This window comes from Eurypyga helias, unplaced genomic scaffold (genome assembly GCF_000690775.1).
Source record: "Eurypyga helias isolate BGI_N326 unplaced genomic scaffold, ASM69077v1 scaffold1517, whole genome shotgun sequence".
NCBI lineage: Eukaryota > Metazoa > Chordata > Aves > Eurypygiformes > Eurypygidae > Eurypyga > Eurypyga helias.
The window spans coordinates 36150-62603 of NW_010259594.1; the positions used below are offsets into that span (position 1 = coordinate 36150).

General features: G+C 42.5%; 1 protein-coding gene across 2 annotated transcripts in view; it reads right to left on the bottom strand.

The window, feature by feature from the left end:
- Positions 1-20609: 20609 nt before the first annotated feature.
- STRBP (spermatid perinuclear RNA binding protein) overlaps positions 20610-26454 on the bottom strand; it is a 30300-nt gene continuing 24455 nt past the window's right edge. Inside the window, exons 15-17 of one of the 2 annotated variants that reach the window (XM_010154684.1) lie at positions 25847-25970; positions 23709-23753; positions 20610-21152 (exon numbers count right to left, since the gene is read on the bottom strand). In XM_010154684.1, coding sequence (XP_010152986.1) covers positions 21076-21152; positions 23709-23753; positions 25847-25970 — 246 coding nt within the window. In that variant the 3' untranslated portion in view covers positions 20610-21075. The remainder of the gene's footprint in view (positions 21153-23708; positions 23754-25846; positions 25971-26454) is intronic. The other variant, XM_010154686.1, reaches the window with a different exon arrangement.

The window sequence follows — 26454 nt, forward strand, 5'->3', positions numbered from 1 at the left end:
TTCTCATGCTGTACTCTTCATTTATTTGATTTTTTTTTTCTTCCTTAGGACACTCAAATCTGTGCCGAGTTTCTGTTTTTCAAATGATTAACTCTTCAAGTCCTAACCCTTCAGTTTGGCTAAAAAGCACAGTATGATGAGTATGTTCTGTCTTGTTGGCTGCAGATTTACAATGGAGTAGAACTGATGGGATGGTCAGACTTCTCTCCCAACAGCACATTCCTACTGGGGACCACCTGGGCACACCAGTGCTAGTCTGGGAGGGGGTAGACCTACAGCCAGCCTCACAGCTGTAAATCCTTAGTTTGTAGCAGTAGGAACAAAGCAGTTAAGTTTTAATGTTTAATGATTTAGGCTTTCCTCAAGCCAGTAGGATTAACTCAAGTATCTTAAAACAGTTTTGCAGTCAAGACATCCTGTAGCACTATTCTTACAACTCTTCTTTTTGCTGTGGGTAACTCAGGTGTTTTAATGCTGCTTTTCACTTCTTATATTGAAAAGTTTTTGTGATAACTGTGCCAGGAGCTTGATGTTCTGTAGGTGAGTGACGTAGGAAAGATGCCAACTGTTTTTGTGGAGAGACGCTATTGCCGATGCAGCTTTTTCTAAGAGGGGGTGTCCTAAAAGGTACTCTGAACTGGCTGAAGATGACACATAATGCACCGAAATGCGTGTTCCAGATACGCTACACAGTTTATTTTGTGTTTATTTTATTTATTTTGAGAAGCTGTGGATGCCCCATCCCTGGAAGTGTCCGAGGCCAGGCTGGATGAGGCTTGGAGCAACCTGGTCTAGTGGAAGGTGTCCCTGCCCATGGCAGGCGGTTGGAACTAGATGATCTTTAAGGTCCCTTCCAACCCAAACCAGTCTGTGATTCTGTGATTTTATGATTCTTTGTTATTCTCTTATGAGACTGTTGTAAAAGTTGTGTTACGTCCTTGTACAAAAAGGATCTGCTAGGAGGAAGTGTAATAAAACTGATGTAAGAAGTAAATCTGTGGGATGCATTTCTAATACATCCTGAACTGGGCTTAGCATACCGGTAAGTCTGTTACTCTCTTGCTTTACTAATACCGGTTGAGATGTGAGATGTAGCAAACTTTATAGCAAAAATTTATCACATAATAGTGAAAACTTCTTCAGAATATGAAAAACTTATAATTTGCCTTAATTAAAATGTTAGGGTAAAAGTATTTTTTAATTGGCTCTAGTGACGAGTTACAGTTGGAGGTGACGAGATGTCAGTTGTTTGCTTGCTATATCATGTTCTCACCTTATGGGCCTTCGGTCTGCAGCTTAACTCTGAACGTGTCTCTGGAGGTGGTAACTACTCAGAGTAGACATTGTTTTATAGAAGTGAGCACGCTGTTTGAGTTGTTCAGTTACGGTGTTCACCTTAACCAGCAGCTTGTATGACAAAAGTCGTGATTTTTAGGAAGGTTCTACAGCACTTCAGGTGGAATCACAGCCACTCGGAGCTATCAGACTCCAGAAGGTGCAGATGAGGTGTGCAGGCTGCCAGAGAGCAGAAGCCCTCATCCTGCACAGTTAGTGTGTACCATGAATACATCAAAGCTGTGTGTTTAAACTCCCTGCTGTGAGCATCTGTTAATGCATAGAGCTGTCTGTGTGATCCAGGGTAAAGAGTAGCCTTAGAGCCACATGCATAAATGAATTTTGGGAAGTGACACTAGAATGACTCTGGATGGGGTTTTCGAATTTCTCTGGCCAGTTTATGCCACACAGGGAAAAGAAAACTGCTGTGCAGATTTCATTGCATTTCTGTGCCTGAGAAAAGGTAGTAAAGCACTTGCTGGGCTGAGACTGAGTGCTGTGCCACTGTCGGCTTTCGTGATGTGAGCAAAGGGGTTCATACCACAGAAAACCACTGTGGTTTTGGCACAGTTCTTGGCTGACAAGAAAAAAGGGAAGTGACTTAATGTGTTCTGTGCCCTGAAGGCTTAGGCTAGTTTAAAGAAATGGTTTTATGGTAATTTAATACTGGTGCACCAGAGTGAGTGGATGGGAAAGAGGAGGAGGATGAAGGCTTGTTGCTCACAGAGCAGTGAATTTATCTGAGCTCCTCACCTGCCCATGGTGTGGTAGGGCTGCGGCATAATCCCACTGAGAACCACTTGTGGAGCAGGACCTCATCTAGCAAGGGGGGGATAGTGCTTGCACCAGATGACTACCGTGCGTCCCTCGGGGCTGGTTTTTGCATGCTACAGTGAAAAACCAGGCGTGCCAGAGGGGCTATGGAAGCCTGTGCCAGACTTCTATGAATTATGGATGAGATGTCTGTGTGCCTACAGTCTCAGCAGTACGTAACAGACTGTTTTTAGAACCCCCCAGCAGCTCAACAGCCTGCTCTGAGCTCTTCAACGTCTTCAGAAGTTCCAGGTGCTGCGCATTTCCGTGGTTAGGACAGAGCAAGGAGGCCAGTACTGAGTAGTGTAACTGGGAAGTTCTAAATTTTGGCCAAGTCTTCATTCATTTGTTCTCAGTGAGAATAATTTACTGTACTCGAATTCAGTTTATTCCTCATTTTTCACATGAATGCTGCTGCGTTTCTCTAATCTGGGTATGTGCTAGTCTGGCCTAAGTGGTTTCTTTGTAGTTTTAAATTTTGTTATATTTGCAAGGAGGGTGTTGTCTTTTGCTTCAGCTTTGTAATTTTTAATTTGTTCCAGTATTAGAACAAGCCAGTTCATTGTCCTAGTCATCCCTGTATAGTCCGTGTGCCCTTTGTACATAGCAAGGAAGGTGAGAGATTATTAGAGTACAGAATATCTTGGGATGGCTGCTTGGACATGCAGCCTGGTCGTGGCAGACCAATTCTGTTGGGCTTCTATCAGAGGCTGTAAACAGATGCCTCCTGTAAGGAGCTCTCTGTTCCTTACCCTCAGCTATATGCAGAACAAATTTACAGAACAAAGGATTGGAATAATGACAAAGAATCTGTGATACTGCCCTTCCTGTACAGGTCAGCTGGAGCTGTGAGGGACGGATCCTTTTTCGTAACCGTGGCATCGCTGGAACGGTTTATTGATTCCTGTCCCTTCCATCTCCAAGTACAAAGCTGTTGTGTAGGTGCAATCCCATCCCTCAGCCAGGCAGGATGAGATGAGATGGGCTGGAATGAGGTCTGCCACTTAAGGCTGAGGCTTGCAAACTGGCTCTGGGTTTCCCTGCAAGAGCACCTTTCTTCTCAGAGTGCACAGGAATGGAGCCCTCAAAGTCAGTTTGGAGCAGTTTCTTGCAATTTGGCTTAAGTTTCTGGGCATTTAAGCCTTTAATCTTAAACCAGCATAAGGAAGATTTTTTTTTTTTTTAAATAACTGCATTAATAAAAGATGGAGAAAGCTCCTGTCACCCTTTCTCCAGTCACTGGGATTTGGTCCCATCTTTGTCTCCCAGGTTTGTTTATTCACAGCCTAAACTGAGGCACCCACAGACCTCTGGAGTTCCCAAGCTGCAAACACAGGAGCGTATGTGTCTTCAACATGTAACAGCATCTTTCTCGAAACCACGTTGTTCATTAGAAGCAGGATAACTGCCCTCGAATCCCTGTCCACATGCTTGTGCTGCATGCAAAAGTCCTGTTGCCACTTCAAGACCTGTCGTGTCAGTATGTAGGAGTTTGTCTGGAACTGCTCTGCAGGGCAATGTGATTTGATTTACTGAGCTGTAGTTTGTCATCTCACCCTGTTTTAGCCTTCTCACTTCTGCTGTAATCAGAAGTTACCCCGATTGTTTTTAAAAAATCCCTTTGAATAACTGATAACCAGCAGAGGGCTGAGTCTGCCTTTACTGCAAGCAGGAAATCCTGTCTTGGGTATGTGTCAGCACCTAAGCGAAGGGTATTAGAGGGAAGGGTTATTTGTGCTAGGGTATGTGACCCTTTTTTGATATCCAAAGGCCTTTTTAGGTTTTTGCCCCCTGTTCGTGCCTGGAACAAGAAAGGGCCTTTTTGTATTACTGTAATAAGAGTAGACACAGGCTTTTTTAGTTTTACAAATGAATGTGCTGGGATGCATAGCCCAAAGTGAAGATGAATTCAAGGCCCTGAAAGCGGTTGCAGCTCCAGTTTCTTTGTACCAAGGACTGGGGTGACAAAAGGGAAGGATAATTTACTGCTTAGCAAATGGGAAAGAGAACTCCTCTTTCTAGCTGACTTGCTGGAACTCAATCCTGCAGCAAACAACCAAAGTCAGCATTATGTTGTGAGCACTTAAGTGAGGTGACACTTCTGTTCTTGCAGAAAGAAGGGTGCTGTTCACAAAGAATTTGTGCTAGCTTAGCAGAAGGGACAGTTCTGGTGAAGAAATGTCTCTTCTCTTTTATGGAAGGCTTGCCCTGTAAGGACAGGTAATGCTCGAGCATGTAAAGTGCCTGTAGGGAGTTCTGCAGCAGAGATGGAGACTGCTCTGGCAGTGGAGAGATTGGGTACTCAATGGACTGAAGGACAGTGCAGTAGGTCTGTGGGACTTCAGTCTGAGGGTGAAATCTAGAACACTACAGCTGGCATCCAGCATGCAGTTGCGTGATCTGGCTGTGTATGTGCTCTTTGTGGAACAACAAGAATTGATCCCATGCTTAAGTCTTTCCTTCGAGCGACAACTAACAGTTGTCACCCAGTTTACAGGTCCTGTGGCTCAGACTGTCAATGCCCCTGTTTTCAGAAACCTAAATGCTGAAATGAGCACCTTCTGACTTCTTTTGCAAGGAAACTTGGAATCAACTGCCTACGAGCCTTGTGGAAGGTGTCTGAGCTGGGGGAACATAATAGTGTCTCAAAGAAGGACAGCTAAGTACCCTACTTTTCTTTTGAAAGTAGAACTCTACTCTCACTCTGCATTAACTGCTTTTCCTTAGCATTTTGTGAGTCTTTTAAAACAGAGCAGCACCAAAGTAGACCAGCACGGGGGATGGTTTAGTGTTTGCTGTAGACAGGCTGTGAGCGTGCCTCTGACTAAACAGGAGCTTTTGTCAGCCCCCAGTGTCCCAAATGCCTGTTATAAAACCTTGCATTTGGGATGTTTCTTCATGAGAAAAAGGAACTGCCATCTCGATAAATCAGGCGGCTGAAATTAAGAGACAGTAGGACATGGAATTTCCATGGTCTGGTATTGTGTGTTTATTGTAAAGTGGGGCTGGAGCTGGTTCTCTGAATCTTTGGGCAGGTTTATAGACGCAGCAGTTCTTTGCAACTGTGAGTGGCATGGACATCAGCCAATAAATAGTTTTTTCCTGCTTCGTCTGTAATCAAATACACTTTATGAAGGTGCTGTTGATTGCGGCAAGATAAAATGTGTGTCCTGCTTGTTAAGCAGATGGTTCCTTCTGCATGGAACCCTCCAGTGCTGTGCCAGCAAGGGATGGGCTAGAGTGGTCAAGCAATGCTGGGGAGGGCCTGAAAATAAAGGAGCTTTCTGTTGTGGATTTCACTGCAGGCTGACAGTGAGAGCCATGGCAGTATGTGGAGAACAAGTAGACAGACTTGGGTATTGTTTGTTGGTTTGAAGAGGGTGGGTGGGTAATGCACAAAGTGCAGCTTCCCTATTCTCCCAAACAAGATGCTGTGCAACTGCCTGGGCAGGCGTAGGTTAGGTACAGCTGGACAGGAATAAAACCAAGTGGGAGATGTCAGGCCATCACAGTGAAGACAGAGGGATGTGCCAAGCTCCTTTATCAGTACAGACTCAGTATTGTATTACTCCTCCCATGCACCGCTGCCTTATCTCCCCTTGGGTCATTCCTGTGAGGCCACAGAACGGCAGCCAGCTCCTGGAGTGGGCCCAACCGATTCCATTAGCTGTCACTGACCAGCAATTGCCAGGCTGCTGCTGAAGAGCCGTCAGCCTTCTCAGTACCTCCGAGTTGCTAATCCTCAGGCAGCTGGCTGAATGACCTCCTAATGAGCCAGCTAACAGTAAGCATGTACATAGGTATGGTATTATGCTGATATATAGGGTAAAGCTGACCTCAGTTTCAGTCAAGTGTTAATGATGTTTTCTTAACTGACTGCTCAGTTCTTTATGGATGTTACTTGCTAAATATTTGATGCAGCTCTGCATTTTGTGTGACGCATGGTTTAGTTGGTTTTGGTACAGTGGTCCCTCAATAGCTCTTATGTGCATAACTGACTAGTTGGCCGCACAACAGCAGGCTCAGCTGGCTGCACGCTGCTGGTCTGAGTGCAAAAGTCTCACAGCAAGTCTTGCTCTCCAGCTGTCATATATGCTAAGCTGTGGGGTTCCATACGTCGCATTTTATTTAGAGCAATCTCAGCTTTAGTCAGATCCCAACAGTTTTTAATCCTTCCTCAAGGTTGATCTGCTCTGAATTTGATTAATGATCTCTGCACTTAGAGTTGAAATGCTGAATTAAAGTCCAGAAAAAAGCACTTCTAAGGAAAGGTAAATGCATATGATAAAATGACTTGTCTTCCCTCAGAGTAAAACTGTTCTGTAACTCCAGGCAACTGGCCATACTTGTATATTCCAGCAAATCTTACCACGAGTTTGCCTCAAGCAAACAACAGCCACACAATTCCCGTGGTACCCTCAACTCCTGCCCTCGGTGGCTCTGGACAAGGAAATTGCTCGGATTTGCTTCAGACCTCAGAGGACAAACTGGGATGACAGGAATTTAATGTTTAGAAAATACAGTGAAATGAGAGGGGCAGGAGAGGAAAAAAGTTTGAGAGAACCTTAGTTGTTCTTTACACGTATCTTTCAAGACAACAGACATCCCATTTTTCTCGTTAGCTAAATACAAAATGCCCAGTTTTCATTGTGAAGTAAACCCCACCTTCCTTGCGGGCTCATCACCACCGTCTCCGGGCTTTTCTGTGGCTGCTTCCACTGGCTAACCCCAGTGGTGGATGTGTGCACCAGCCCTTGCACAATTTCAGTCCTGTGTACTCTATTCACTGCCACCTTTGTGAAAGAAGGCATTCTGCTTGCTACAGCATAAATGCGCTCTATGTTTACGTCTCAAAGTCACAACTTTGCTAATCAACATCTCTGCTAGAACTGCAGCCCCAGGAAGTCTGTCTCCCCTTGTGCTGAGCCTATTACCTGACTAGAGTAGGAAGCACATCTGTGCTGTGGCTTCCCGGGCTTCAAAAAGCCTTGAAGCCAGTTTCCTCACGGTAAACGAAAACCCCAAACCCAATCATAAGGCCGTAACTCCTGTTTACAGAGATAAGCCTTTATTGTGTGCTACTGGAGCAAACGGGACATGGTTACGGTGTTATATACAGAGAAGTCTGTAGCACTGGGTTACAATCCGTGGCGAATGACCCAAGATTACAGTGCAGATCTAAGTGTTGTGTACAGTAACAGTGGCTGGCGTACAAACCACAACACAGAAGCCGAATGAAGCCAAGTGTACAGGGTACAGCATCACGTGAGGAAGCAACTTAGTGTACAAAGAGCATTCCATTCCTTTACATTCGCAGGCTTTTTTGGCTCGTGAGTAGATACAGCTCAGTTTCAAATTCAGTGTGCAGTTCTTTCTCTTCCCACTCAACTGTTACCAAATTAAGACAATTTGAATGTTCAGATTACATTTTTAATGCTATAAATAGCTAGGGTTGTTGCCGAATCACTTTATTTGAAGTTGCTTTATTTACAGCATAGTCAGGAATAGTTTAAACATCATTGTTCTCTACACATTACAAATTGGGAGAAATCTTGATTATTTTGAAAGTAGTCTGTAATTAGACCACAAGGATCTCTTGTACTTCATTTGGAAGTTTAATTCTGGGTAACTTTTTGGAGAGAGATTCAGAATGATGGAATTGTCCATCATACTACTCATGGAATTTGTTCACAGTATTTAAGGTTTAGGTAGTTCAAAGGTCATACTGCTTTTTATTCAATGCCATATCCAATCTTAGTGTAAAAATAAACACTCTCCTCTGTGGATAAATAAATCCACCTGTTGGCTGCAGGTCAGACCTCTATTGGTGAAAGAGATTTAGAAAAATAGACCTTTTCTTTACTGCTTACTATGCTGACCCACAAAGGAAAAGTGAAATTCATTCAAGTCTGGAAACAGAAATACAGTACAAGTGATTTATAGAATTGCATTCCTCCCCTCTACAAACTTGCTGAGCATGAAACACTGCCCCAAAGCACTGCCTCTGTTTTGGCCTTGTCTGGTGGAAGTAACTGTCATCAGAACAGTAACACCACATTGCACTGCCCGGTTCCCAGTCCGCCCTGCAGCGTGCAGACTCTCAGCAGGGCTCTGCCTCCTGAGCATTCCTTGCTTAAGAGTTCTTTAGACGGATGGGTGGTGGTAGTTGGATTATACAAGGGAGATGTTTTAGCCCAAATTAGTAGCATTAGTGGCTTTCATTGATTTGATGGATGGTGATTTTTGGTGTGTGAAAATTAAACCATCTGAAAAAAAAGCTTATGAGTTGGGCTTGGAAAACACCAGCCTTTCCTCAAAATCTCCAGTTCTGAGACTGCTTCCTATAGATGTGCTTCTCAGTAAGGGGCTGGTACATTTGGCAGTACAGGTTTCATGCTCAACTTTGTCACTAAGAACTGGATAGGACTTTAAAAAAGCATCCAGCCCTCTGGGACTCGCTCTGCTGCAGTGCTTCAGTGCGTCTGCAGTCCCCCCCAGCAGTGCTGCTCTCCTGGAAGCGCACGTGTCCCAGAATGGCTCTGGGGCAGACGGAGGACGGGTGACATTCTGGAGTGGAAGCAGTAGTTAAGCACCAGTTGCTGGCCCCTGCAGAGGCTTGAGAGAACAGAATTGCTTCGTAGAGAACTTGTCGACCTAAAAAGCTTAGTCAGTTTGATCAATAAATATTGACTTAGGGTTAGGATCAGAAATAAGACACTGCACTTTGGAACTGGAAGACAGAGTCAGCTTCCTCCCTTTTCTGTCCAAAAGGAGACTAGCTTTGAAACATTTGTCCTTAAGGACTTTTGTGATGGCTGATGCACAACTCGCTAAGCGCACATGAATGTACCTGTCCCTTTTTCAGGGAAGAATAGATGTAAGACTGGACAAAGCTTTGAGGCTTTTTCCTGTGGCTTTTTTTTTAAAAACATCTGTTCTGTGTAGTGTTGTCCCTGAAGACATATTTACCCACTCTTAAATTATGCAGCATTGCCCAGAGAATGGCTCTGTAGTTAAGTATGCTCTCTGCAGTACAGCCTCCGTTTTCTTCCAGTAATGTGTATTTCCATGCAATAAACACTGGCAGAAAACTACACTTGTCTTTATCCTGCTATTTTGAGCAGGAAAGCAATGATGCTAGTTTGAAAATAGGAAAAAAATCTGTACAGCAAATCAGAATTTTTGTAATTAAATTCAGATGATCTCTAAGTTTTCAGAAGCTGTACTGTTCCGAGTGCTGTTCTTCAGCTCACCATTATTCTGCTTGAGCAGTATCACTTTCTGTCTGCTTATTAACAGTTCTTTGTGGAAATAATGGAAGAATACTCTCTCCTACACTGACTACATTTTACTTTGTTAGTTTACAGGATGCCCTTACAGAACTACAAGTTCTACTGGGAGTGCAGAAATACACACATTTCCGTATGCATAGATCATTAGATTGTAACAGTGCCAGTAGTGAAGCAAAACCTGCCAAGATGTTCTGTTGCTCTTAATTAAGCTTGATTTATATGTGCCTGTTGACTTCAGATGCAGTTAGTGTCCACTGCTGAGATGACAGAGTACCCTGAGTAACTTTGTATTGATTACGCTTACACAAGCTTGTGCTTTTCTAAGAACGCGGAAATGAGCACAAAGAAAATAAATAAGTACATCAGGTTGTTTCCATGGAACACTGTTAATCAATTTATTCATAGCAGCTTCAAAGCACGAAGTTAAAACTTACCTTCTGCTCTACTCCCTCCGAAACAGATGAGTGCTATAATTAACTCCCCTCTAGTTTAAAAAAAACAGAAGTGGATAGAATGTCAAAATACGCTTTTCTGGCAAGATGAACCTACTCTGTTGTAACCATTTCCACCAGTATTGGTGACCTGCAGTATGTGCATTACAACGTGCAGCTGTGGAAGCAGTGTCTGCTCTCCCTTATTGCCATGCTGTTCCTTGTATAAGCAAGCTGTCTAGAATACTGTGGGCATTGTAGAAATAAGTTACTAGTACTCCTGTAGGGGAAATACTATTGTTCCTTTCCCTCCCAAAATTCAGGTGCATGCTATATACACTGCCTGGAGCAGTTTCCCTATCTTGGATATGGCTGAATCAGGAAACAGATTTTCTTCATTGGGTTTCTCCTGTTCCTCTTCCTCCTCTGGAAAACCTTCCATCCTGGACTTGTTGACTGAACAGAAAAAAATTAATCTCCTGTAGCAACACCACTAGGCACTTTTAGCCTGCTATCTGGGTATCTTAAACCTATTATCTAATTTCTTATAAACTATGGAAAAACCAGTACCATCTCCCCCTGCTCTTAGTATACTAAGGCTGTGGGTTTACCACAGTAGACACCAACTTTCTGGTTTCACGACAGACTCTCTATTAATGGACTTGAAAAAGGCCATGGAGCTTTCCCTCCAACTTCTATCTATGATGCTCAACCTTTAAGACTGGACAAGGCCATTCTAGCTTCATTTTTCTCGTTCCTCTCTCTCTCCTCAGTCCATTCTACCAGGACCAGAGGCAGTCAGCAAACGTGTGTTCAAGTAGAAGCTGTGCTACACCTTGCAAACTGCAAAGCAGAGTAAGGCACCTGGAGCTTCTTGATCCAGGTAAGGGACAGGAATGAGGTTTAAGTCCACATGCTGTTTTGGAATGAAAAATTAATGGCAAATCTTACTCATTCCATCTCCCCTGTACCAGTGAATGAGGATAGCCAATTACATTCAATTAATGCCTTTTAGAATCACTGTAATTTGTTCTAGTAGAGATAACAGTACAGAGGTTTTCACAAATATGTACTTGTGGCTAGCTATAAAACATTCTGATGTTGTTTATTACACATCACAGAAGAGACTGCACCTTTAATTATCTTATTGCCACAAACCTTTGAAGTTAGAAATCAGATAAATTCAGTTTCAATCTGTGGTTAAAATTTTCATATGCTCTTTAAATTGTTCAACTCTTGTTTATCAATGGATTATTAATTGGACATGGAAGGGAACTCTTCCACTGAGAAGGCTTCAGTCTTTGCAACAGTTTCTGTAGAAGAGGCTTGATGGGTTCTTTTAAAGTACACTTAACTATTAAACTACTTGTGGTACAGTATATATAAGCTTAGATCATACAGAGTTAAGGCACCAAATACAAGATAAAACAACATCCAAAATATGAGATTCCCTTTAGAACTGCCCATTTCCACATACCACTTTTGGACATTCAACTCCTCTTAAGTGTCAAGGTAAACGTGGTCTGAATGCTTCATGCAGCCACAGGAACCGGGAGTAAAAACCACTTTACTGAATTTAAATCTTACACTATGACGAGCTTTTCTCTTACAGAACTCAGGCAGGTACTTTCAGTAAGGGATTGCATGGCCTACACAGTATCAGACAGGCCTGGCAGAAACAGCAGCCTTTCTCCTAGAAGACCCCAGACTAGAGGAACAGGCATACGTGTCCTACTCATGCTTTTGTATTCTCTTAACATCAGTCACAAACGAACAACTAGATCAGTGTCCTTTCTATAAGCAGAATGAGAAAAAGGAAGATGATTCAGGAGCACTAGAAATCCTGGGCATAAGTAGGTATGGATTTAGATGACACAAATAAAGCTAAGGAGACATAACCTCTGGGGCTAAGTAAAAAAACAGCTTTGTGATGACAATTCTCTTCATGTCAAAGCTTGATTACCAACTTACGTGGTTAATGTTCAAAGTAAAGTACAGGTGAAAACTGCTGCCAAAATCTATGGGTGTAGGACTCGAGTGCTGAGCTCCTCCAGTGAATTGCTCTAAAATGACTGTAACAGAATTTCCCCTTTACAGTAAGGATCAGATTCACAGCAAACCTGATGTGCTAAAACAGAAGAATGAAACTAATGAGCTGTTAGACAAGCTGTGTGATACACTATGGATAGTGGATGCAACTACAGTATCCCTTTGCTTTAAGCAAGTCAATAAAGTATCTCATTTTTAAGCCTGAGAGGGTCTGCATCCTGAACATTCAAGCTGAGTTACTGATTTTTAAGACAGTACAAGCGTTCTTAGCTCCTCACTGAGTCCAGCAGAGAGCTCATTTTCATTCTTTTGATGCCAGAGAGGAGAGGCCTTAGTCAGCTTCATGACTGAGAACAACAGTCTGAACTTCATATTTATATATCTCATCATGTATCCAGAAGAATCCACTGCAGCTGAGTTCTTGTGCCGTTTCCCAGAGCTGCCGGAAATAGTAGCTGTTTTTGTAAGCTGCTTCTATGACTTGGAACTCATCTGAAGCTGAGAAGTATTCTTTCCTTAAGTAAGAGACAACTGTCTACGGAGAGCTTAGCTAAAGGCAAGAAGTTCTAATACTGAATGATTGTCTCTTGGATCTCTGCTACCAGGAAAGGCAGAGGGAAACTTGCCGTTTTGTCTAAGTGAAGACTGAAATACGGTACTGTCTGCCTGCTCTTCTTTATACAGTTCTGGAGGGATGTTCAGGGATCCACCTCTAGACTGTGAGGATCTACAGGCTCACAGAAGTACAGATGCAGAATTACAAACAAAACAGGGGACACTTTCTTTCAGGGGATTGGTGACTGAAAAGATGGGCACAGCCAGGCTCACTCACCAGGGACACTGCTGGGACTCAACAGGGATGGTACGTTAAAGCTGCTCACATTTATTGCTATCTTGGAGTTTTAGAAATGCCAAGAGGTTGATGTCCCATAGTTGAACAGCCGACAAACAGGAGATTTTTCTCCTACACTGCCTGAAAAATCTTCATGCCACTCTTCCTTCATTTCCTAATAACATGAGGGACTTGTGGTCAGGGAAATTTTTCGCAATAGTTTAATGAAAGCAAAAAGCCTCAAAAAATTTTAGATGCGTGCACTTCTCCCCAATTAAGTTCTTTCAGTGGCTAGAGGGCAGAGTCTTTTATTAAGCAAGACACACTTTAAATCTTTTTTTGCTACCAGAAGGCAAGTGTTCTCAAAGACAGACTCCTAGTCTCCAGAGATCAGAGCTACCAGAGTAGTTTGCACAGATCTTTGGAAATGAGCAGAAATAGTCCCTTGGCACATGAGTAAGTTGAAATATTTGTAGAACTTGTTTCTCTGAAGCTTTTCATAGACTGATTAAAAGTTTCTATGAATCTAGAAGCTTTTATGTAACGATTCCCTGATTTAAGAGAATCAGTTATTTACTGAGATGCTAGGAGATGATCAGAAAAGGCAGGGAAGGACAGAATTCACAGAAGCAAAGGTATTTAACTAACTGCAGTGAAAGTCACAGCAGCAGGTTTACAGCACATTAATTGGGAGCCATGACAATTGCTGAATCATCTAATTAACTCACATTGGCTACACGACAGCAAATTAGACCGATTAGGAACCACCTACCCAGGCACTAAATTGCCTTTGCGAGGGCCGGATTGTGCACTGTGTCCAACAGACATTGCTTGGGCAACAGAGGCTGAGTGACACATTCCCTTCAGGAGCATAGGCTGGCCTCCCCCCATCCAAGTGGCACAATGCCCAGGAATAAGGTCACCATGTTCCAACTCCTGAACGTGTGCTGAAGGAAGACAGCAAGCACTGGCAGAGAGACATGGTGGCAGGAAGCATCATGTGCTACGCTCTCAGCTAGCCAAGCCCTCCGAACCCCTGGTTGCCTTAAAACCTTCTCTCGATAAAACATGCCTGGAGAAATCTCATATGGCTGGCAAAGTGGGAGAGACGCCCTGCTTTATTAAATACCTTATTTCTTCAAAGTTCAGAGTTGTGTATCTGGGAAAATGGCAAGCATTCCAGCCGCCACTCACCCAGCAGGAGGGAAAACGCTGAGGTATGGTTAGCAGTACACAGTACTTCAGGGTTTCCATCTGTGAAGACTGCTGTTTAAAACTTCAGTTCTTTGACCACTGCAGCTGGTGAAACGGAGTTGCCAACTCCTTGCAGAGCTGTGTATGTTGGAGAGGAGACACCAGCTGATTGCATCGTATGTATGATAACACCAGGTGGCTCCTGAAGTCATGGGCTGACAAATTCCTAAAAAATACTTCTGTCTAGCTTTCACCTATTTCAAAACAAAGGAAAACATTGCTTCTGGAATGTATGACCTCCTAGCAAGGTCGTATCTATGCTGCTCTTACCACACAGTCATAGCATTGGTGTAAATCAACTGGGATTAAATTCTCTGAAGGGAGATGGGGCCCCAGAGAACCGCTGTCCCGCATGGGCACCACAGGCACCAGTCCGACAGTGCTACAGGCTGGCTCGATGTACGTTTTTCCCTCATGAGGTCCCTCAAACTGGTAGAAAGGGACAGCAAGTACCTGCCTGACTATGGGTTTGTGTGCAAGGGTGGCTAAAGGCAAACAGCTGCTGTTGTAACACTGGACCAGTCTCTATCTTACCACTGTTCTGTAATAGCATTCCTCCATGCTCACCAGGCAGATCACCAAAGCTCACGGTTGTTCTTCCAAAGTCACTGGTAGCGCCATCCACCTCCAGATAAACCAGGTCAATTCGTCATTGCAAAGCTCTGCCTTCTTCTAATCCTTAAACTGCCAGACACCATCTCCCAAAATACGCACTATCATCTGGTTAGCTAAAACGAGAGTTAAGGTGGGCAGTGTACAGCACAGACTTTCCCTCGTGTCCTATTTATGGATGTACTAACCGCAAGAACTTCTTCAGAATTCCTTCCCATGAGCCAGAAATTCAAACTAGAATATAACATTTCTGCTTCACTGAAAAGGTGCTACAAAACAGGCAACAATACTAGCAGCTGTACAAAGCATGTGGAATCAGGTTTACGTACTCAGAGGTTGGGTGTACCCAGAAGTCCAAAGCTCAGTAGCTGCAAACCAGCCCTGTAATCTCACAGAAAAGGCACTCTAGACCATGCTCCTGTGAGGAGGCTTTTAAAAGGAAACCTGCAAGGCTTATGCAAAAGAAAGGAGTTTCTAGGTCTGCCTTGGCAAAAACAGTGCTTGTTGCAACACTGATCAAGCAGGTGTTACCGCAACTACTCACCAGGTAACTGCCTGGTGTTTCAGTTCGGTTAAAACCTACTGTTACAATCTAACTGCTCTCGCAGATGCCAATAATTAGGCACTTAAAAGCCTACATCCATGATGCTCCAATACACAGCAATATTTTGCTCGTTGCACTGTCAACGTGACAGTTCCTAGGCAATCTTGCACCTTAGGATCTTATCACTGATTCCAAATGGCTGCAAAACCCAGGATTTAGGAGTCTTAAGTACACGGTGTACTTCATGGTGTCCCTCCTGCTGGGGGGAGGCAGCAAAGGAAAGGGGACAAATTTCAGACCTAGGTACTTGCATTAGGAACAAAAATGTATTGGAGAAACTTGGTAACTTTTCAGTGAGAAAGAGCAGATCCAACACAGTGAGAATTAAAAAAAAGGCAGAAAGAGTGGAATTCTTAGGATTGTAAGACTTAAAAGGGTAATGACAAAAATGTGGAAATTCACAGTCAAAGCAGTTCTGATGGAAACCAATACAAATGGATTAAGCTGCCAAGTACAGGCCACAAAGAAACAGATCAAGTAAGAGTCAGCAAGACATTTTATTTATCAGTCCTTGAACTGGACAGTGCTTGTCAGACTGACATCAGTTAAGCCCAGGAAAGGAATACTCGGAGAAGTTCATTATAATGCACCTTAACATTGCCTTGACACATATAAAGTCTCCTGAAGGAAACAGAGCAGCCTGCTGCTCTGCTATCGGGACTGCTTAGCCTGACAGGCTGAAAGAATGAACTGAATTTTAAGTGAGCTCCAAACCAAGCCGCAGGTGTGCACCTTGAAGATAACAGCAGATGGAAGGGCGTACCACCGAATGGGAGGGACATTCGATGGCACCTGCAACTGCAATCAAATGTCATGTGCTGCCATGGGCAAGGCAGCTCCTCCAGTTCATTCCCCCAGGTGCCAGCACACAGGCGCCACCTGCAAGTCAGGTTCATGCCCCCAGTAGCAAAGCTAACAATATTTAACAGCTATTTCTTCTCTATCATCTTATGAATTCTATCCAGACATATCCTGAGTTACGGATAACCTACACATGCAGTTGTTTAGTGAATGTGATGTTTCAATATTGAAATGAAAACCAGTTTATTTTTGCCATTATATTTTGATGCAAAACAACAAGCTTTGGACCTGACACACAACTATATATTCTGTACCAAGTGTTTTCCTGTTTTACATACATATAAGCTGATCAGTCAGGGTTTTTATGCCTTCATCTCTGAATTGAGACCCTAAAATGCTCATACAACATCATCAAGTCCCTCCCTTTTACTTTTTTTTTTAACCATTTATTTTTATATAAAAAGAGTTGTTTCCAGCAACTTCAAGTACTGCGAGTACTGCAGTTGTACAGTACTTTACTATGCAACTTTGCATAACACAAGGTTATATAAAGGCAAATAAAAAAACCCTAGTATTTTAAAACTACACATATCATGTGCACCATATAGGTCATAATCCAAACCCATTTTAATCCAAGTAAAATGTTTGTTAAAACATTTACTACAGAACTGAAAAGAATTATTTATGGATGGCTGTATCCTAATTTCTAGCTTTAGAAAACCCCAGCTAAGCAAATTATTCATGCAGAGTTAAATCACCGCCTGCCTGCCTTCCTCTCCTCCCACTGCACCCACAAGAGGAAAGCAAACCTGGCTGCTTCATGAATTAATTTGGCCTCGTGTAATTTGATCTCTGCAGATTTTAACTGTAATATCATCAGACTCTTTCCATCTTCATTTGGAGTTTAGCTTTAATAGCTTAGGGAAATATTTTCTCTCTTTATTATGGCATCACACATTCCACTTCTCAGTTTTACTCCACGTACCTACAACCACGGTGTGGCTTTCAGAGCAGGCCAGGGCCGTGGCTTTGGTACCTACCCAAATGTTTTCCACAGGTACGCAGGGAATGCAGTGCCCGACACAGAGCAGTATCAATACAGCTTTTTATGCCACACAAGAGAAACATATCTGAGGGAGAACAGTCTTGTTGATAAACCCAAACAATTTCTTAAAAGCGTCAAGTAATATTTGCTCTTTTAACTGAAACTGGAGTATTTGAAGTGGCCTTGACAAATACAGAGTTGGAATTCAGACCTATGTATTACCTGTTTAAACATTCAGTTAAACAAGACATAATAAAAACGTGCCATATACAAGATTGTCACAGGTATATGAGGTTTTTAGAAAAAAAGCAATAAAAATATTCTTTAAGCTGAAAATAAAATCTCTTACCTTTTATATCACGATCTCAGCTTACAGTCACTACATTTCTGCTTATTTTATACAAGTGCATATGGCTACGAAGGTCCGGAGAGAATGAGAATAAAGTGGTATTAACCTGCTGAAAACTGCTTAAAAGTCTTAAGCTGTAACATATAGATGTTCCAATACCATTTAAAAAAAACATTCACCTTTCAGTTATTGCTGATTGCTGATTCACAATCCCAAAGTATCAACATACAAATATTTAAGAGGAAAAAAAACCTCAGTAAATTTAAAGCAGCAAAGTTTTTTGAACCAAATACTATGTTTTCCTATCGTTTGGTGATGATTTTAAGAGACACAAAAGCAATCCATCTGAAAGTCAAGTTCAGGCCTACCCTTTTTGTGCCTCATATTAATGATGTGGGGAAGAGACAGAGAGAGAGAGAGAATATATCATTTAATTAGCTTTTGGAAAAAAAAATATATAGGCTATTTTTTCTTCTGCCTTTTTGCTACATTTCATGTCTGCTGACATGCACAATGGTACAAAGCACTACTGCTTCAAGAGTGACCATTGTAAGTCTTTGTAGCAATCTGTACAGGACACATGCAAATACAGTCATAGTATTAAAATTCTGAAGTGCTTAAATAGTGAAGTTACAGCAGGATTCACTGCTTAAAGCAGGCACTCTGCTAGACTTTGTTTGTCTTCTGGTGCATGGCTTCCCCCCCAGCACACCAGTCTTTCCCTTCTAGTGTAGAGAAATAACCAGAAGTATACACACATGTATTGCTATGTACCCAAAGAAAGGACTGTGGCTTGGAGTAAGTATTGCTTTTCATTAAATGGAACAAAGTTCAAGAAGTGAGAAAAACGCTTAAAAAAAAAAAGAAAAAGGAAAAAAGCTCAGATTCCATGTCTGAAGTTGAGAAACCTCAAAACGAGCCACGTTTGTTCTTGCTTTTAAGACATGTACAAAATGCCATTTCGAGCCACACAACCTGATGGTTCTAGAAGTCAGAGAAGAAATCTTGAGGGCCCAAGTGAATAATAAAAGGTGCGATGCTGAGAGGCTGGCAATAGGGACTGTCAATGAAAAAACCACCTACAGTGGGAAAAGAGCAGAGAAGCAAAAACTTCACGTTAATTTCAGAGACTGGCTGAAGCTAAAGCTCCATTTAAATTTCTCTGCTCTTTCAGCTGCAAGTGGAATTTTCATTGTAAAACGGGCACTTTTGAGTCTTTGAAGGTATTGAAACATCTAACGCTTCCAAGGTTACCACCTTCTAAACAAAGAACTGACAGCTCATTCATATTTTCAGTAAAGCAGAGAAATGTAAAATATGCAGCAAGGGGGGCAAGTTTACAATGTGGTTAGTAACTCCCAACAAATGACAAAAAATAAAAAATGACTTCTATAAATCATCTGAAATGACTGCCATCATGTTGGAAAAGAGCATAGCGCCCTCCTGGTTTTTGAAATAGGAACAAGTTGTTTGGCTTAGCAACGTTCATCGTATTGAATTGGTTCAGAGAATATTTTGTTTGAAATTTTACAAAGCTGGGGATTGGGGGAAAAAAAAAAAAAAGAAAAAAGAGACTACAAACAGTTGCCAATCAGGGGAACTCCAAAAGGGGGGGGGAGGGGGGGCGTGTGCAGAGGAAAGATTCCTTTAATGAATATTTGATTAACAAAAATGGGCTCTTATCAGCCATGCTTTTTCTGCTCCGTGATGGCTTCCTTTCATCCATAGGCCAGCAAAACAGATGAGTGATTTCTGAGCACCGCTCCAATTTGACTGCAGCCCCGAGACCCTGCTCGTTATTCCAACACTAACGCACGGATGACAGCAGCGGGCTCGCCACTACTTGGCAACAGAGCTGCTTTTTATTAAAGTACCACCAACACCAAACGAAAGCGAGAGTACAGCAGAAGAAAAACCGTGTAAGATGTAAACACGTTCCTAAGCACAAGTACTTCTCTGAAGAGTAACGGCTGCTGTTAATTCCAAGAAAAGCAGCCTGTTACGTAAGCCACCCCTTATGCTTTTCTAATATTTCTGTCCCTGTAACAGGGGGTGTAGGGGCAGAATTTTACAGGGCTTTGAGCACCGTTCCTACACCCTCTTCACATAGGAAGCTCACCCCGCCTTGCGTAAAGGCAGTTTTACAGCTAGGGCAGACCCTACGGAAAAGCAACGGGTGACGCCTGAGCAGAGAAGCGCGGCCAACAACGCTGCTTATTTTGCGGGGTGATACCTTAATAAAGACTATGTGAATCCCCCGTTAGCGCCCACAGCGGATTTTACGCACAACTCTACAACACACGGAGACAGCCTGGAGCTGGGGCCTGTCCGGGAATTTCAGACGGGGCACACACTCCTCATCGGAAAGGAGATCGTTTCGGTTTGAGCACCAACTCAACGTACTGGCCTATGGCTGAAGTGTGTCACTTTTCACAGCAGCACTCAACAAGAACTGGGACAATTAAATAGCAAGTTTTCATGGGGACCGTGTTGCTGCTTTAGATTCTCACAAATGTCAGGGGGAAAAGGAGAACCCTTTGTTTTAATACAAGATTGACAACTAAAATGCTTTCTGTAGAAATGATGGATGGAAAATCAAGGGTGGGCAGACAATCTTAAAAGTGAAGAAGGCCACAAGAACAAGTACAATTTTATTTTCTTTTTTGTTTGTTTCTTTTTTTGTTTGTTTCTTTTTTTGTTTGTTTCTTTTTTTGTAAAAACAGAAAAGAAAGGAAAACAAACAGCTTTTCAGCTCTAAAGAACCTGATTGTAACATTGTTGTCGTCCTTTCTCTGGGCAATACGGACTTAATTGTGTATCCCTATAATTACATAACAAGAGTCCTTCTGTGGGAGCTGCCTTTGCTTAATACTTATTTCACAGAATGTAACCTAATACAGAGAGACAGTCTAAGATTAATTCCCTTTGTTTTGTTTGGTTTTCAGTATTTTGTGTACAAGTGTAAAGCCTTCTCGGGTAATTACGACTGTGTCTAAAATCACAGTTACAGTATGCTCATCTTAAAGACTAAGAAAACTCAGGTACTGATGCTTAACTATAAAAAATAAGATAAAACAATATTTTAACCCATACTTTACTAAGTTTATTACACACCATATTTACAAAGTTAAATGTTAACTGTAAAGTTTCTATTGTGCGGGTTTGGGGTTTTTTTTACATTTTTATTTTTTATTTTTTAAAGAACTATGCCCTGCATTTAATAACCCTACAACAAGTACAGGTGATTAACTGAATCTGTGCGACTGCATTAGGAAACAGGCAGTACTCTTGTGTTACAACAAAACAGTTTATTTGTGATCAGTGTTTTATATTCTATACATCCTTCACAAATTTAATTTTACATAATCGGATACTTCATTTAAAACGTAAGATTTAAGCTTCTAGTTCTTCCCTATAACAGAAGGCTGGTATAAGTTATTTGAAAATGAGGTAACATTTCACAGAACATTTTTTTTCAAGTTTTAGAGAACTAAATTTGCATTTTGTTAAAATCAAAAAGTAGGAAAAAGATGTTTCTTTACAAATGACTTTGCTCAAGTATGTGTTCAAAGAAAACAGGATAAAAAGGCTTTTTTTCTTCTAACATTCTGTACTGTACTGTGTTGTTCAATCAATAGGAATTAGCTTCTGCCATTTGCTAAAAGAATGAGTAGTGGGGAACAGGATAAGTTGGGAATTTCATAACTGGTAACAGAACCATTCTCTTGGGTAAACCTACAGAGAGAAGAAAGGGAGAGGACTCCAAATAAGTTCAGTGATCCAAGAAAGTCAGGTAAGAGCTTACAGCATTGTTCTCATTAACCTTTTCCAGATCAGTCAGTCAATGTGATTTTAGGGTGCAGAGTCCCGTAACAGTAACACATCAACACTTTGCACTATTTCAAACAGATGGTTAGCTTAAAGTTTGCTTTTATTTTTGTCCTGGTGTTTGGTAAAATGAAAGTAAGCAATATTCTCAAAAGCAGAGTGTGTATTTGGACTCAAAGCTCTATTTCATAATCTTTATGGTAATTAATCTCTACTATCTAGTTCTACGTCCTGAGTTAATTTCACAGGCCAGTTACAACTGCAGATATTCTCAACAGGCACTGCTGTGAGTAACAGAGAACTCACAGGGAAATTCTTCAGCAGTTTTAATAAACATCCAGGTAGGTCAGACAAAAATCAAGCACCTACAGTAACTTCTGCATCTGCCTCATTATTCTGCATCTCCTCTCCTGTATTGAAGTGGCAAATCTGGAAAGATTAACGTCTGCCTGATTTCATGATTATTATAAAGTTCTTGTGGCCTCGCAAACTTCTGCACACTTAAATGTTTGTTTGTTTGTTTTTAATCTTGCCTAGTTAAATTCTAGTATTTAACCTAGATATCCATTTAGAAATCACAAAGCAGCAACAGCAGGTATTCCAGAGCACCAGATGATCAAAGTGAAGTTTCCCAACATGCAACAGCTTACAAAGGCAAAGAGACGTTTACCTTACAGCCAAAAAGCATTATCCCAGTACTTCGCATCACAATCATAAGACATTAAAAACAGAAACTCTTTATGTGAAAAATGGGGGCATTCAATTCCACAATGCTTTGAAGTCAGTGATATGTCACACATACACAGCTAAATGGTTAAAATCCAGCTCCCAAAATAGGCATCATGAGAAAAAAACAGAAGGAATGAATGAGAAGAGCAAGAAAAGCTGCAAGAAAAGAATTGTATTCTTTCCTTCAGCAGGGATTCCTCTTACATCACTACGTGTCACTGCTTGTACAAACACATACGTGCAGTTACCTATCTTAAGCTATAGCCCCTGACTATTGCTTGGAAAGAACCAAAGGGATTTTTTAAAAATCCACACCATGAAGTACGCCCTGAACTAAACCTCCTTTCCTTTTTCCTTGAGAAAACATGTAGCTGTTCTTGGGAAATGCAACAGGAGAGACAACACTCAGAGAACACTCTGGGACTGCACTGCTCTCAGCTGCCCTTCTGCCAAAGCACTTGGCCACTCAAGGGGGCAGGAGTTCTAAAACTCGAGAGGTTGGCTTCAGTTTTGAAGGGAGAATTCCACACCAGGTGTGCAGCCCATGAGCCCATTCTCCATCCCCTTGGAGGATGTAGTGGAAACACTGCCGGTCTTAGCCAAGAAAAGCGAGTATTTTCAGTAAAGCAGCAGCATTCTTCCACTGTTTATACTTCACACCTCTAAAGGGAACTAACAAAATCAATGTTTCAAAATATTTTTAGCTTTTAGAATGCTATCAGGGGAGTTGGTATTGCCCGAGCCATCCAAATTTGAGAGGAACAAGTATGACAAATGCTACAAAATTAATAGCAAATTGCAGGCTTAGTTTCCCGTATGAGAAACTGCAGACCTTGCAACAACTCAGCTTGTCATCTGAGCAGCAAGCTTTCACCCAGTCCCTGCGACACGAAGGACAGTGGGACTGGTTCCAGTGCGCTTGCTTCTTGTGTGCCAGGACATATCACTGACCCCAAACCGCTCTGCTCCCATTGCCACATAAACCTCATTCAAAGTAACCAAAAGGGCCGGTTAGAGGTATGCGTTGTTAGTCTAGCGTAACAAAAGCCAGCAGGTAGGGAGAAGCTGAGTTAAGAAAAACCCTTCCGTCAGAGCTCTCTGATTATCAGTTTACAATCTTCATGAAACCAGTGCTTTGCCAGCCTAATATCACCATGTTTCTTAGTAAAACGCATTGTGGCAAATTCCATGTCCTAGCTTCCTTGCAATCTGATTGCTAGCGGAATACACTACCCAGAAACCATTCTGCTTGTCCCAAGCAGCAGTGCTTTAGCCTGCAGGAGGGAGGGTGGGTGGATATGCACATAGATGGCCGAGCTGACAGCTTTAAGGGAGCTTTGTCCACAAGCCACTTAACGCTTGGGGACAAGCATTTTGGCAATGTTACTGTAATGCCATTTAGAGAAATATTGGTCAGAGGTGCTGAAATAGGCCCTTCGGTAGTCTTTGAATGGAGCACAGATTGGCTGTAAAAAGTAAGAGAACTAGTTTGGTTCAGTTTCAGTATGAAAGGGAACAAGCAATTAGAACAAGCAGTCCTTCCACAAATCAGGCAAAGCATAGGCAAAAAAGCTACTCCAACCAAAAAAGAACCACAAGGTTATGGCATAGAAGTGTCGTTGTCATGGTTTAAAAGCTTTAATCTCTTTGAATTTCTCCTTGGACTGCCACATTTGGACTGCCACAACAGTTTCTGTATCATTTCTAACTTGTGAATTACTGGGCTATACGTACCGTAAGCTGGCGCAGCTGTACTGTACCCATATGGCGCTCCATAGCCTGCAACACAAACAGAGAAGGGGTGGGTTCCACTTCCTACAGCATCTGCAGGCAATTGGTGTTGGCACACCAGCGCACAGAGAAGCACCCCTTCTGGTACACGAAGGAGGGCAACAGGAAAAACAAACTCACGCTAATACATATTGCTGAAAACACTAAAAACCTTCGACATGGTGGCTTGAAGAACAAGCTACCCAATGACTTTCTGACGCCTCAGCATCAGAGTTGAATTCCATATTTCATTTCCTGAGCATTTGCTTTCAGCTGAAGCCCTCAAGTACTGTCAGAGAATGGAGTTGGCATGATCCAGACATCCTGTATTGGCTTATGCTCCTTGTAAAATACAGTCCAATGCACGGAATAGGCATTGGCCCTAACATCCACTATCAAGAGGGGAATGCTAGAGGCCCGTGGCAGATACCACATCATCCTCAGTAAAGCTCCTGTGAATTCTGCTTTCTCTGCCACTTCGAACAGTCAAAAGAGTTTCACAAAGGACATCTGAACACCAGAAGGCAGACAAAGAACGACATCTTCCCTCCCAAAGTTCTAAGCCATGACTCTGGAGTGAGACAAAAGCAACAGTGGTAACACCAATCTGCGTTATTACACCTCAGTAGTTCATGAAGGCTTCACAGGTTTTTGTGGTTGGATCGCTTGCATCCATCACAGAGAGCAAGGGATTTCTGAGAAGAATAGGGGATGAAGCTTAACAACTACAGTCACTGGGAAATTACACCTATTTCTGGAGTAATTCCATGCTGGCAAGAAGCATGCCCCTAGCAGGTTAAAGTGTCTCATAAATGACTCCTCAGGCAGAAAGAGTTCCAAACCCAATGTTAACAGCCATTAAAAATGAATTACTGTTTTTTAATATTTATTATTACATCAGCATACAGGAACAATGAAGACAACGCGCTCTTGACTGTGCCAGGAAGCAAGCCTACCAAACCACAGGCTGTGCTACTAGCATGGGTGAACTGCTGAGGGTGTAATTAGGGCTCACGCTGTAACGTGAAAACCTGAGCGTGAGGAATATCAATTTTATGATTTGGAAGCTATTGGATTGGCTTTGACTGAGGAATCTCCAGCATCTCATTCTTAGAAATTTGTGATTCTTATTCCAAGTGAAAACAAGATCTAGATTTCCTTCACACATCACCTGCCAGGCTCAGACATGCCATGGAGTCACAAAAGAACAACGCACTCTGAAAAGTCAGGGCAATGAGAAAGTGAACGTTTGGTTCAAATTTTCTTGTGCTTACATTTCAACACCTTACCATCAATGTGCCTGTCGTATTAAAAACGACCCAACAACAAAACTCTATGCTACTTCGTACCAGCCAGCAGTAGCTCAGCACTTCCGCTCTTCAAGCTGGAACAGTTTTGCTTCTGATGGCTGCAAACCTGCTGCAAGGAATCAGCAGTGGTACCCTGACTAGCAACTCACCTGCTCTGTGTGGTAAGCGCCAAGGATAAATGTGAGCAAGGCGGCCCTTGGATTTCAGAAGATGTTTCTGCTGATCACAGCAACGCAGCAAGGATGGTAAATTAATGCCAGACAGAGTTTGAATGGAAATGCTGTTATTTTTGGGTTCTGGCCACCAGAGAAGCTAAGGGATAAGGGATAAGGGATGCTGTACCATCATGTGCAACTCGTGGAAGGTTTCTGGGAGCACAGTGACCCCTGAGCCTGCCAACGTCATCTCCACAAGGGCATCTTGGGAAAACCATTCCTAATGCTAAAGGGCATATGGTCCTGGAGGTTCTTAGCCAGGAAGAAAGATTCGGGAATTGTGCCATAGCAGTGAACTATGAATAAGACAGATAATAAAATAATAAAGCCAGGAAAGCCATTATGCCCATAACTGTGTGCTCTGTGCAAACTGAGCTTCAAGCTGCACACTCATAAAGGACAGGTCCTGCCAGTTTTTCAGCTCTTTGATTTATTTAAAACCACCTGAATTCTTCCTTCTGCTTCACCCTGGATGATAAAAGCTGAAGAAATCACTTGCATAGGTGACTGACACACGTGGAAAAGAACACTCCAGCAGATAAAATTAAACTGTTAGGTGTCAAGAGTCATGCCTTACCTGGTGTTATATATCCAGTAGCAGCAGCTGCCCCAACAAATGCCCCTCGTGTTAAAGCACCTCGTCCTCTGCCTCGAACAGCCTGGACTGCTGCAGAAACAGCTGTATTGACAACCCCTTTAGTCTGTCCAGGGTAATAAAAAACAGGAATTCAGAGTGTGTTGCTGGCAATGCGAGGACATCTGCATTAAACCACCGCCTCTTCAAACATGCTTGATGCACCAGTTCTGTTCCAGGCGGAATACAGACTGGAGAAGTACTGCCCTAAAGAATCTGACTGACAGAAACCCAGAGAGTCCCTGGCCAGGCATGTTCCCTTCCCTCAGACCTGGCAGTTGGCGTGGTCAGACCAGGCGTTATTTACCTCAGTTTGGGTCACATGGACATCAACGAACGCTGGTGGCTCTGACGCTCTCTCTGCTGTACCTTGCTGCTGTTTTTCCCACCTCCTTACAAGCTTCCTCTCCTTGATGTCAACATTGTCTTTGCTTCTCTCCTACCATTCTGCACCTACAACTTCAGCAGGGCCAGGATTTCACTCCAAAAAGCCACTTCATGAAAATACTGCACTGCTTTAACCTAACTTTATGAGAATGCTGCCTGGCTTT